At 42.2% G+C, this 13,937-nt stretch overlaps 1 protein-coding gene across 1 annotated transcript in view; it reads right to left on the bottom strand.

The window, feature by feature from the left end:
* Positions 1–13,937, bottom strand: part of cep112 (centrosomal protein 112) — a 395,959-nt gene that overhangs the window by 357,507 nt on the left and 24,515 nt on the right. The window contains exons 6-7 of the mRNA XM_084329136.1: positions 13,503–13,618; positions 6,219–6,303 (exon numbers count right to left, since the gene is read on the bottom strand). Coding sequence (XP_084185262.1) covers positions 6,219–6,303; positions 13,503–13,618 — 201 coding nt within the window. The remainder of the gene's footprint in view (positions 1–6,218; positions 6,304–13,502; positions 13,619–13,937) is intronic.

Raw genomic sequence — 13,937 nt, 5'->3', positions numbered from 1 at the left:
TGATTAAACTGAAGGTTCTGTAGATACAGTACTGAATTCTCCCATCCGGACCAATGCAATTTGAAATATTATTATAGAATATAGAATATGATGCTTATAAATTACCTTATTATAGCCAATTCGCACATTTATATATATATATATATATATACATATATTATCTTTCAAATGCCCGAGTTCAATTTGGATTTAGTATCACCAGGCGTGCATAAGAACAGATAATGATCTACTGTAATTTACTGTATTTTTTATTTTCACCACAGTGCAACCATTTTAAACTAATTTCAGATCTAATTGTTGCTACATGCTAACAATAGGGAAGAGAAACTAACTGTGTTTCAATATTTGTCAAAAACGTAACCTTTTGTGGCTTATTATCCCGAATAATAACAGTTATTGACATAATTCATTCAGAACGCTGAACTTTGAACCCCCATAGAACTTGCCAGGAAGTGTAGTTCGGAATAATTCCAACGCTGATCCACAGCTATGCATGCCCTCGACAAAATGGCAATTTTGAACAATTCCCATGGTTAAAAATTTTCAAAATGGTCGCCATCTTGGAATAGACTTCAGCAAATCGAGAAGATAAAACTATCTAATGGCACTTTTAACCTATTGCTAAACTAACGTATTGATGATAATATACATTCTACATGCTTTTATGACATGTTAGTGATGTTAATACTTGAATACGTTTGATTTTAAAATCGCAATTTGTTTTTGAAACACTGAAAAATATTGATTTATGATCGATCAGATGCCGTTTTTGGACCGGATCCGGTCCCGTCGGGTGGAACAGGTTAAATAACGTTTTCATCCATTCTACTAGTTTTACTATGCTAATGTACGCTAGCCTAGCCACAATGCTAACATTTATACTGGCAGATCCCATTCACGTTAGCATGTAAGCTAACAACATCAGCGCTCTTTTTGTGAGACTAAACTCTCCGCTCTTGGTGGTACATTGTGTTGATGTTGGTTTCGTTTAATCAATAAATGAGGCAGAACACAGTGAATGTATCCTTTTTTTTCCTATTGCACTTTGTTTGTTTCTTGCTGAAAATAAATGTTGCTAAATAGTTCACCCGAGGTGATTTAAAGATGGCGGATTTCTGTTTTGACTTAGCAGGATGTGTAGTGACGCGTTCACCCTTCTGATAGGTTGAAATGGCCTTCATGTTTGAACTACATCGCCACCTATTGCTTTGGCATTGTACTACATGTATATTACATCAAGTTTCAAGTTTCTTTAATAGTTGTCATACAGAAGTACAGAATACTTTCATACAAAATGCTTCTTACTGTTACGCTCCAGAGACTGTGCTAGACAAGATAGTATCAAATAACATAGTATAGCATGTAATTTAGAAGTAGAAAATGAGGTCACAGTGTTCAGTATAGACATATGTACAATGTTCGATGCAGAATAGACGTAACTGAGTTACCATATAATATACAATACTATGCAGTGTACTAATGTACAATACTATATAGTGCAAGCAGAAATGGGATGAGGTACAATTTAGGTACAATTTACAGTAAGGTGTACGAGTTGTAGTGCAATCCTTCATCAATAAATATAAAGTGTGGGGAGTGGGTGCTACAGTGTGTTTGTTTAAAGTGAGTGTGTGCTATAAAGTGTGTGGAGTGGGTGCTACAGTGTGTTAGTTTAAAGTGAGTGTGTGCGTGTGGATGTGTGTGCTATGTGCGTTTGATGGTTGTTGTTGTGTAGTGTTCATTGTTCGTTTAGCAGCCTGATGGCCTGGGGATAGAAGCTTCTTCTGAGTCTTTCTGTGCTCGCCTTGAGACTCCGGTATCTCTTGCCTGACCGCAGCAGTTCAAAGAGGCAGTTGTTCGGGTGACTGGAGTCTTTAATGATTCTCTTAGCCTTGCCCCTGCACCGCTTGTTGTAAATGTTCTGGAGGGTGGGGAGCCCCCCTCCAATTGTGCGTTCGGCTGAACGTGTCACTCTTTGTAGTCTGCTTCGGTCTTGTGCAGTGCTATTCCCAAACCAGGAGGTGATGTTGCCAGTCAGGATGCTCTCTATTGTATATGAGTAGAAGTTCTTAAGGATCTTCTGACTGACTTGGAACTTCCTTAGGCGCCTGAGGAAGTAGAGGCGTTGTCGTGCCTTCTTCACAACACTGTCAATGTGTGTGGTCCATGTCAAGTCCTCGGATATGTAGGCTCCGAGGTACTTAAAGCTGTTGACTCTCTCAACCGGTGCCCCGTCGATGCTGAGGGGGCTGTAGTCCTTGACCCCCGACCTCCTGAAGTCCACAATCATCTCCTTTGTTTTGCTGACGTTCAGGGAGAGGCTGTTTTCCTGGCACCATCCCGCCAGGACCTTGACCTCTTCCAGGTAGGCCCTCTCGTCGTTGGCAGAGATCAGGCCCACCACCACTGTGTCGTCAGCAAATTTGATGATTGTATTGCTACTCCGCTGAGCCACACAGTCGTGTGTGTACAGGGAGTAGAGGAGGGGACTCAGAACACAGCCCTGGGGGGCCCCTATGTTGAGGGTGATGGATGAGGAGGTGCAGTTGCCTGCTCTCACCACCTGGGGTCTGCCCGTCAGGAAGTCCAAGACCCACTGGCAGAGGTCATAGTTCAGTTTAAACCACTGTGCGATCGTGTGCACTGAGCGGCTGGGAGCGGCTCGGAGCGGAGGAGAGCTCTCGCTCCGGAGTCACTCTGACCCATTTTAAAGCCCACTCCACGCTCACTTCAAAATCCACCCGCTCACATGCTCTGGTGTGTGTGCGAGCGCTGGTCTTCTGAAAGACCAGGGACAGAGGAGTCAGAGGAATAACGACCTGTTGAATGCAACCACAGCTCAAAAGACCTAATTAGTTTAAGATATTGAACTGTAGTTGCATTCAACAGGCCGCCACTCAATAGATTAAATTAGTTTAAGAATAAAAGATTTTTTTTTTTTTTAAATAAAATAAATTGGTTTAAAGGAAACCCCCAACATTTTGGGAAATTAGCTTATTTAACATCTTCCCTGGAGTTAGACAAGAAGATACATACCTTTTTTGTCTCTCTGCATGCATTAGGCTTAGGGAACGCCCGCACCGTTAGCGTAGCTTAGCTTCATCACTGGAAGTGGGTCAGAACTTTACCCTGAAGTTCCCTACAGTCACGAAATACACTCCAAATACAACTACAAAACGTTCCTGTAAACATGTTGTGACCTGTGTATTTACCACGTGGAGAAATAAAAAATAATTGAATTCGACATTTACGTTTTCTAAGCAAATATACTCTGAACAATTTTTTGCCGAACCACTCCTCTCTGGGCTCAGTGATTTCACGTCACCAGTGCTACTTTCGAACGTCGAGGTCAGTGTTTGTTTACATTTTCATTTCATTCAAAGGATCCGAACCGATTTAAGTTTATGGATACCATGACTGTGGTAAGTTTTTTAAGGGGCTAGCGTTACACAATAAATGAGTTATAATAATACCACAAGTGTGGATTCACTCGCCCAAACCCTGTAGCCGTGCATCGCAGTCATGAAAGGGGCTAACTAGGTCGATAGTCCAGCAACATTGTGACTGTCCTATTCATCAATCTCACAATATTTGCTAACATTAGACAGATGGAATACAGCCTTCCATCTAAAAACATAAATGAAAACTTACCACAGTCATGGTATCCATAAACTTCAATCGGTTCGGATCCTTTGAATGAAATTAAAATGTAAACAATTGTATTTCATGACTGTAAGGGACTGTAGGGAACTTCAGGGTAAAGGTCTGACCCACTTCCATTGATGAAGCTAAGCTATGCTAACGGTGCGGGCGTTGGCCACCGTAAATTCCCAAAACCCCCACCACCTCCTAATAGACAGTCTCCTCCCCACCGCATGTATATATTCCCTCCCCGCCGTATGTATATTTCTCTCCCACCCACCCACCCCCTCCTAATGTACAGTCCCCTCCCCAGGATCTAGGGGTAACAGTACTGTATATTTGAATACCGTTTATGTCACAAATGTATCAGTACTAAATACCTATATGTCCCTATGCCATAAATGTCATGCATGTTGTGTATGTCATAAATGTCTATATGAATTGAAAATGGGGGACCCTGATGGAAACAAGACAAACGTCTTTCTCAGGTCTGCATCCCCTTAACAATTGTGTGTATTGAGCCGTACTGTATTGTACCCATTCTGCAATCTGTTAAATAAAGTTTTCATTAATTCATTCATTCCCTAAGCCTAATGCATGCAGAGAGACAAAAAGGTATGTATCTTCTTGTCTAACTCCAGGGAAGATGTTAAATAAGCTAATTTCCCAAAATGTTGGGGTTTTCCTTTAAGAGAATCTCAAATACATTATTTTATTTAAGTGTATAGTTAATACATTTTTTTACAGTTTTTGTATTTTTCTGACATGGGGGGCTCAACAATAAATGACCATCAGAAATGTCAAGTTGCATGTTGTTATTCTAACCATCTTAGTTCTTAGGACAGCTTAGGGCAAAGGAAGGCTGCAGCGTGTCATCCCTCCAGGACATGTACGTCTCCAGAACTCGGAAGCGTGCAGGTAAGATTGTGGCCGACCCCTACCACCCCGGTCACAACCTGTTTGAGCCACTCCCCTCTGGCAGGAGGCTGTGGTCAGTCAGGGCCAAAACCTCACGCCACAAGAACAGTTTCTTCCCCTCTGCAGTGAACCTCATCAACAAGGCTCGGGACCCTCACTGACACCCCCCCACTGTGTTACATTAACACACCCTACTGGACTATATACTTGCCCACTGTATTGTTACTTCATTCTAATTAGTGTATATAATTGACCACATCTGCCCAGTTGTACAGCCCTGGCCTATATTTTATTTCATAAATATATTATTCTATTATTCTTAACTCATTCACTGCCAACGACGAGTATACTCGTTATTTGATCGTTATTTCTTTTATTCGCTATTTCCATTCAGAATCCATCCAGGAAGGCTAGTGTTACCATAGGGAATGAGTCTGAGATCGCAAAAGTCCAATACCGCCACCTGGTGGTATGCGGCCAATGTTGCACTTCCTTTGAGACTCTGTGTATGGGGCTGTGCGTTGATGAAATGCCTCCGGGTGGACTTTTCTAGTAACCTGGATCAAGGGCTTCACCCGATCGCATTGAATCGTTTTCGGGACCCCCGATTCATTATTCTGTGGTGGGTTATGTCGTGGGTCAAATGGACATACAATCTACCAGATGGCAATCAAATAATTGGAATATTCTTTTTGGAATCCCACCGTCCACAGGTAAGAGCAATTTAACGTCAATTTCAGCTTGATTGTGCCTTGTTTTCATAGCCATCGCCCTGATCAGCGTATGTTGTTGTACTAACGAAGGCCGTTATTGACAATCAATTAATCAGAAACAAACCCCCCCCCCCCCCATTTCATGCATTCATGATGGAACATTATATACCAATCATATGCATTTGAATTTTTTATTGTAGCGTGTATAGGGACGAAATGCCAATGGATTAAGTATAATATACGTCGCAGGCTATTACTAGCCTCCTAAGAATTACCCTAAACCGCTCTATAACCATACTTATATTCACCACGGTATAAAACGGGAATGTATGGATGGAAAAATTATTTCTTTTTCACATCTTGAACGACAGATACTCAATGTCAAATGGGCCATAGTATTGCATCCATAGCTATAATATAGAATATAGTTATAGCCCTGCAAACAAGGTGAGCGACTCCATTGGTTTAATGCGTGGCAGCACATAGCCATATCCCGTTTCCAGCGTGGCTGAGAAAGAGTTAACTTAGCTCATATTTCATTTGACTTTACTCCACCACTTATTGTATTATCCGTCTGTTAATGTCTGTCCGCTAATGTAGCACCAGTAATGTCCAAAGCAAATTCCTTTATAAAAGTATACTTGGCAATAAAGACCTTTCTGATTCTGAAATTGTGCAGTTCACATCTAGGATTCTAAACTCCCATTGGCTTTGCATTGCAGAGTCCAACTTTCTGCTTATCATTATAGTACTTCCTGAAGGTAAATAAAAGACATTATTTCAGTGTTGAAAATCAGTGGTATTCCCCTTTAACCCCCACTACCATCCATTATGTTTTAATAACCACACACCATGTTGCCTATCATCTCTTATTTATACAGCAATTGCTGACCATGTAAGTCAATAGGTGGTGGTTGACGGAGTGAGGGACGGCAATATACTAACCACTCTTCTGACGTCCCTGGAAGGACGTTTGATTGGAGTGGAGGACACGGGCAGAGACGGACACTTCCCCTCATGTGGTCTCCTCCTACACAGAGAGAGAGACAGAGAAAGAGAGATGGTGACATGTCAACAGACGCATGCGTGTGCAGAGCCGCCGCTAGGGGCGTGCGAGCGGTGCAGTCGCACAGGGCCTCGCACCTAGGAGGCCTCGCGGTATGGGGCAGAAAAGAAATATATTATTATTATCTTTTTAATTTTTTTTTATAAAAATAAAAATAAATAGAATGATAACAATCACTTTACATCACAGACCTAACATCTAGTTTTGCTTACATGCTTATATATTTCACATTAGACACGTTTGTAGAATAGTAATATGCATATAAACTGCCTCACTATGCGACAGTGTGACTGCGTCATCTATCAAGCACATTGGCACGTGGTGGTCAGGTGTAAGGTGGATGGTGTGTGTGGCAGAGTGGTGGTAATTAGAATTTTTCAAACACAATGTTCGAGAGAACGAGATAAATGGAGGACATTTGCCTCAGGGAATGAACAAAGAAAAAAAGCAAAGAAAAAACAAGTGTTCAAGACCTTGCTGAGAGGTTCATTTGATAAATTCATCACAAAAATCTGAGACCCGACCGCATCAGAAGCAGCCGTGGGGCCTCGCGTCGGGACAACTGAAAATTATGTTTTGGAGGCAGGGGAAGCTAGCAGCACCGGCGGCAGCAGCACAAGCAGGGCTGCCCAGCCCCAGCCCCAGGCGACAATGATGGTCACAACGACGAGCAGTGAAGATGAGGAGGAGGAGGAGCGCGAGGCCCCTATTCATAGCAGCAGCAGAGCGGAGAGTGAAATGGTGTTAGATGCCATGTATGATGATGTCTGTAATTGGCCAGTGAATCTGAATAGAGATCTGATCATTAGAAGAGGTCCCCAAAAGCTGAAACCAGGATTTTGTTATCAGAAAAACAAAGAAAACAAAAGACACTTTAGCGAGGCTTTGTTCATCCGAAAACTACCAAATGGGGAAACAAATGAAAAAAAGTGGCTTACCTACTCTCAGAAATTGGACAAAGCATTTTGTTTTTGCTGCAAACTCTTCAGCTTGAAGAGTGCAACACAACTATCTGATAAGGGCATCAATGATTGGATTCATATAACTGGTATACTGATATCACACGAAACATCCCCAGATCATATCTCAAATGCATTAAAATGGAGAGAGGCAACAACACGATTGGAAACGAATACGGGGCATAGATGCGTTGAAACAAAGGGAAATGAACAGAGAGAAAGCGCATTGGCAGGCCGTGCTAAACCCGTATTGTCGCAGCCGTTCAATATCTGGCAGAACATAATTTGGCATTTAGAGGAACCAATTCTAAGCTTTATGATGAAAGCAATGGTAACTTTTTAGGCCTCATAGAAATGCTCGCCAAATTTGACCCAACTATGCAAGAGCATGTCAGACGAATTAAAAACAAAGAAACCCATCTGAATCTGGATCTGAAATTCAAAATGAAATCTGCAAACTGCAAACATGAAAAATGCCATACTTAATGATCCAAAGAATGCAAAATATTTTTCCATGATTCTAGACTGCACTCCAGATATGAGCCATCAAGAGCAGATGTTGCTTGTATTGCGCTTTGTGAATATGAACTCCACTGAGGTGAGTGTGGAGGAACATTTTGTTGGTTTTTTCGTGACAACTGACCAAACTGGGAAAGGACTGACAGCTTCTATCCTGGCTGAACTGGAGCAGCTTGATCTCAATATTGCAGAGGACAAGGGTATGATAATGGTTCTAGTATGAAAGGTCAGAATAACGGCATTCAGGCTCACTAGCCTATTTCATGCCATGTGGCAGTGGTTGTCACAGCTTGAATTTGATGCTAGGAGACATGGCAAAATGTTGCAAAAAGCAATGACATTATTTGGTATTATACAGCGTATATACACACTATTTGCCGCATCGGTTAAACGTTGGGAAATATTGAAAGCGCATGCTTCTCTCAATGTTAAACAGCTATCCGAAACAAGGTGGGAATGTCGGGTAGAGAGTGTAAAAGCAGTACGCTATCAACTTAATAATATTAAGGATGCTTTGCTTGAAGTGGCAGAGAGCATGAATGACCCTAAAATTAAAAGTGAAGCCCAGTCTCTGGCTATGATTATATGGTATGACATGTTGTTTGCTGTGAACACTGTAAGTAAGACTATGCAGTCTAAGGATATGCAGCTGGATGTGGCTTTGTCTGACATTAACACATTGGGTGCCAACGACGAGAAATCTCGTTGTTGGCCGCCATGCGTTGAGTGCCAATGACGAGAAATCGCGTTATTTAATCGTTATTTCTTTTATTAGCGATATCCATACATTTTTCATCCATCCAGCCTCACGTTATCATTGGGACTGGCTCTGAGCTCGAAAAGGGCAAATACCGCCCCCTATCGTCTCCCGGATGGTATTGCACCCATTGGAATGGAGTCAATGAAAATGCATGAGAAAAGAAAACTCCGGGCTCCACATTTTACTTCTGAGCCATGTAACCTGAGACTATTGCATTCATTGAGGGGACTGGAAGCAGCGTCGATTATGTGTTTTGAGGTATAACGTTGGATCAATAAACGCGATCAATATTTGGAATGGCGATCAGGAATTGGATTAATCTTTTTGCAGAACATCTGATCTGAGGTAAGGAATCTATTTTACCAGTTTTGGGGTAATCAGATGTTTTTTCACAGATTTCACAACATGTGTGTGTGTATGTGTGTGCGTGTATGAAGTTAGCGCTGACCAGGTCATCAGCCCGTTTCTCTAGCGTGCATAAGTACACATATACTATCGATAATCTAGCGTTTATTTGAAAACTATTCATAAATGACAATGTGTTTTGTGTATTCCACTAAAGAGCTATTTTCGCGGATTTTTCTGGAATCACTAGAAATCTTCAAAACTATACTCGTATTCAAAACGGTATAAAACGGAAATGTACTGATGAAAAAACAATCCGTTTCGTACATGTTGACTGCAAGCAAGTCATTGATAAGCGACGGGTGTATTAGACACATAGCCATAATTTAAGATATAGTTTATGCGTTCGCAAATGTGTTCGTCCTCTCATTGACTAAAGCGCTGGCACTCAAGCGATAAATCGCGCACCCCCTGCTGGCAACCAATGTGTTAAGGGACGATAGATCTTTTAGTTAAATACAAAGAAACTGGATTTACCTCTGCAAAAATAACAGCTAAAGAGATTGCTAAAGAGATGGACGTCGAGGTAGTATTCAGGAAGTCACGCGTCATGAAACGGAAAAGAGATGCACACAATATCCCACTATCCGCAGAGCGGGTAATCGAAATGGAATATTTCCTCAAAATAGTGGATCAGGCCCTCGCAGCATTAAACTCCAGATTTAAGCAACTGCAACAATTCGAGGACACATTTGGATTTCTTTTGAACCTATCCAAACTGAAAGAGATAGATGACACTGAACTGAAGAGAAAGTGTGAGGCTTTGAGCGCATCTCTGACAGATGGAAAGTCTAACGACATAAACGGAGAGGACCTGTTCACTGAACTGCGCCTATTGTGCGTAACGGTGCCCGAGGAAGCCAAGACTGCGCTGGAAACACTACGGGTTCTCAGCAAGAGGAACGGGACCTTCCCTAACTGCGAAGTTGCCCTTCAGATTTTACTGACAATCCCCGTCACAGTTGCATCTGGGGAGCGCAGATGTCCCAGGAGAGACTGTGTGGACTTTCCATCAAAAGGACGTTGTATCTACTCTGGATTATCAAGACATTATTTCAGAATTTGATGCAAGGAAAGCCAGGAGGAAAATCCTCACATAATTATCTGCTGTTTGTGAGTAACATCTGAGTGCTTATTGTTATTGTTGTCAATTCTTTGAAGTGGGTAGTAGGCCTATATACTGTAGGCTACGTACATCACTGGGGTTTCCCAGTGTGTTCCCCGCCCAGAGGCGCATATCAACCCCCCCCCCCTGGCTGTTATTTAGCCTATATTTGGGTTTTGGGAATGTGTTGTGAGATGGGGATTTTGTTTTGTGTGATGTTGTAATAAACAACAATAAACTCATATCCTGTCAAGGCTTCATTATAATAATCAAACGTGTTGTGTGTAAAATGTGTGTTTATATATATACAATTTCTTACTGATTGGAGACGACAACCTGGTTTAATATTTTAGGAAATTTAAGGCAAAAATAAGTATTCATTAATTAATTAATTAATAATAGGGATGCCCCGATCGATCGGCCACCGATCGTTATCGGCCGATAATCAGTATAAATATGCGATCGGGAATTCCGATAATTAGTCATATTCGCCGATCGCGGAAACTGATCAAGTGGATATCTCACTCGCTTGTCTCAGACGCACAGGACCTGCAAACTGCTCCTCCTCCCTAGCCCCGCCCGTACCCGTGTAGAGTTTGTAAACACAGAGGAGGCGGACCTCCTCTGCTGAGTCTAGATAGTGCATTCGACCTGAGCTAACGTTAGCTACCTAGCTATCGTTACTGTTTAAACAAAATTACCCAGTCAACTATTCACTTTTAGTAGCCATTGTCTAACGGTATTTAGCCGGCTAGCTACTGATAGCTCCGGATATCAACAAATGCCCCAGGAAGTCTAGTAGTCCATGTTGATATCTCCGTTAGCTTGCGTTAGCTTGCGTTAGCTGACGTTAGTTCACAGTTCAAAACGAAATGTCCGATTGAACTAAATAGTTGTCTTAACGTCATCTAGCCGGCTAGCAGTAGCTACAGATAGCTCCTGATATCAATGTCTTATAACATTGATTGAATGCGTATTCGAGCTGAGGGCTTGCTGAATGTGAAATGACCAAAGCATAACGTTACCAATAGGGTCCCGCTGCAGCGCCGGAGAATCCTTTTTGGAGCTGGAGGCTACTAGAGTACACACAGACAGTGGAGCTGTTTGCAGATAGCGAGCATTTTGACTTGTTGCGTGGTGGCGATGTCTCGCAGATAATACAAGTACAAGTCTAATTATATAATATATATATTTATTTAAAAAAAAATTATATAAAATAATTTTTAATTTCTTTTTAATCAAAAACGATCGGTATCGGATCGGTATCGGCCGATATGGCTCACGACGATCGGTATCGGTGGCAAAAAACGTGATCGGGGCATCCCTAATTAATAAAAACATTTCGCACAGGGCCTCGCATTTCTCGCAGACAGCTCTGTGCGTGTGTGATTGTGTATGTACACCCTGGATGTGTGCATCTGGGACTACCTGTGTGTGTCTGTCTGTCTGTCTGCATGGGAACGGTGCTTGTGTCTGTGACTATCTATGTCTGTCTGTCTGTCTGTCTGTCTGTCTGTCTGTCTGTTATTGTCACACTTAGCCAGAGAGAGATAGAGAGAAATGGAGGGGGGAGGAGGAGAGGAGAAGGGTAGTGTTAAGAGTTCTCATATGTGGATGAAAAGCACACAGATGGCAGACAGAAGTCAGGGAGTGAGAAAAGGGGGGGGGGGGGGGGGGGAGAGAAAGAAAGTCAAAGAGAGAGAGAGAGAAAGTGAGAGAAAAAGAAGACATTTTGAATTGAGGCATAACAAAAAATATTGTTTGTTTCCTTTTGGTTGTCAGTTAAGGCCATGGGTAGGTAGGGAATTTATTTAATTACATTTTTTATTTTATTCTTTCCCACGGCGACTATGGATATGGAATTAAAATATATTGGGTCGCACCTAAATCGGCAGGGTCGGTCGGCAACCGGAAACAAACCATTATTTTTTTTAGGCCTGATTGGCTGACCCGGGGAACCACTAGTGTCTGTTGCAGGGTTCCCACAAGACATTGCAAAATGAACTTCAAGGACTTTCAATTACTTTTCCAAGCACTATTTTTCATTTTAAAAGGGCATTTAAAAGGGTAAAATTTAATTTTTTATAAAAGAAAAGAATATAATCCAATATGTATGGCTTAAAACCAATTTCCGACAATTAGTTACACTTTAAATACAAAAAATTAAATGTCTTGATTCAGAACTATTTGATCATGGATGAACAAAACTTTCAATGTGAATGGTTGATTTGAATTTCAAGGACCTTTTAAGCACTTCAAGGACCTTGTGCGAACCATGCCACTAGTGTCTGTTGGGCTGACCCAGGGAACCACTAGTGTCTGTTGGACTGACCCAGAGAACCACTAGTGTCTGTTGGGCTGACCCAGGGAACCACTAGTGTCTGTTGGACTGACCCAGAGAACCACTAGTGTCTGTTGGACTGACCCAGGGAACCACTAGTGTCTGTTGGACTGACCCAGGGAACCACTAGTGTGTTGGGCTGACCCAGGGAACCACTAGTGTCTGTTGGACTGACCCAGGGAAGCAATCAAGCGCAACACACACTTGATTAAGTAATCATCTGATATTAAACGGTTACAAAAATAACTGATTTGCGACTGACCCAGGATTCATCTCCAGCCTGGTTTCCAGCTGGCCGGCCCTGGGAGCTTCCAGACCAGTATTTTTCATTTTAAAAGGGCATTTAAAAGGGTACAATTAATTTTTTTATAAAAGAAAGAAATCTGATCCAATATGTATGGCTTAAAACCAATTTCCGACAATTAGTTACACTTTAAAAAATAATTAAAGGTCCTGTGTCTTGCTATTCCTTTCACTATTTGGGTAATGTTACACAATTCCTGTGAGTCTATGGAACACATCTGTAAGTTTAAAAAAAATTATTCATTGTTTTGTATTTCTAATCAAGCAGCATTTTTCCACTTCAAGATTTCAAGCTGTTTTGGGCTGGGCTCCGCCCATAAGCGCTTTGAGTGACAGTCACCCACAGTCTGCACTGGCAGACAGAGAGAGACATAGAGAGATTGAGGGGGATACTAATTAATTTCGCCGCGGGGGGCATAATCCCACGGGACAATGCATTGGTAACTTGTTTCAAATGACAATATATACCCCTGTGAATATCATTGCACGGATCTAAATACGGGTGGGAGCGTGCGCAATGATATTTTGCAGCAGATTGACAGTGATATGCTAGTGCTCCCGACTGCATGTGTGTTTCCCCGAGAGAAGCTCCTGCCCCACGTGCGCGGTCGGGAGTGTGTGTGGGGTGCTCCTGTCCCTCTCTCTCTCTCTCCCTCTCTGTCTCTCTCCCTCGCTCGTTCTCTGCCTCTCTCTGTCGGCACCCGCGCCACGTCAATTAAATTAAATAATCTGATATTAAACGGTTACAAAAATAACTGATTTGCAACTGACCCAGGATTCATCTCCAGCCTGGTTTCCAGCTGGCCGGCCCTGGGAGCTTCCAGACCACTGTCCCCGTGGATCACCTGCACTGGCAGGTCACTCATCTGACTGGTCTCGTCCAATGGCTGGAGGAGAGGAGAGAAGAGAGAGGAATAAGTAGAATGGAGGGAAGAATGGGAGAAAAAAAGATTGAGTGGCGGATCAACATGGAAGTTAAACTCAAAATAACGGTGTTATTATTGGGGCGTGACCAGGCGATTTTAACACAGAAGTCAGAAAATTAGGTTTGCAAATTTCCGTTTGTGTTTGTGAAAATGTGTTTGTTGGCTAGTCATTTCTTCATGTCTTTTTCCCATGCTGAAAGAGTAATTTGCTGAAGAATGCCACTGAACAGCTCCAGGCATGAGGAAGGGGAGTAGGGCAGCCCAGGGCAGTGGCCAATCA

The sequence above is a fragment of the Notolepis coatsorum genome (assembly GCF_963971535.1).
Source record: "Notolepis coatsorum genome assembly, chromosome: 14".
Taxonomy (NCBI): Eukaryota; Metazoa; Chordata; class Actinopteri; order Aulopiformes; family Paralepididae; genus Notolepis; species Notolepis coatsorum.
The sequence above is the reverse complement of the archived record's forward strand: the minus strand, read 5'-3'. Positions and strand labels throughout refer to the sequence as shown.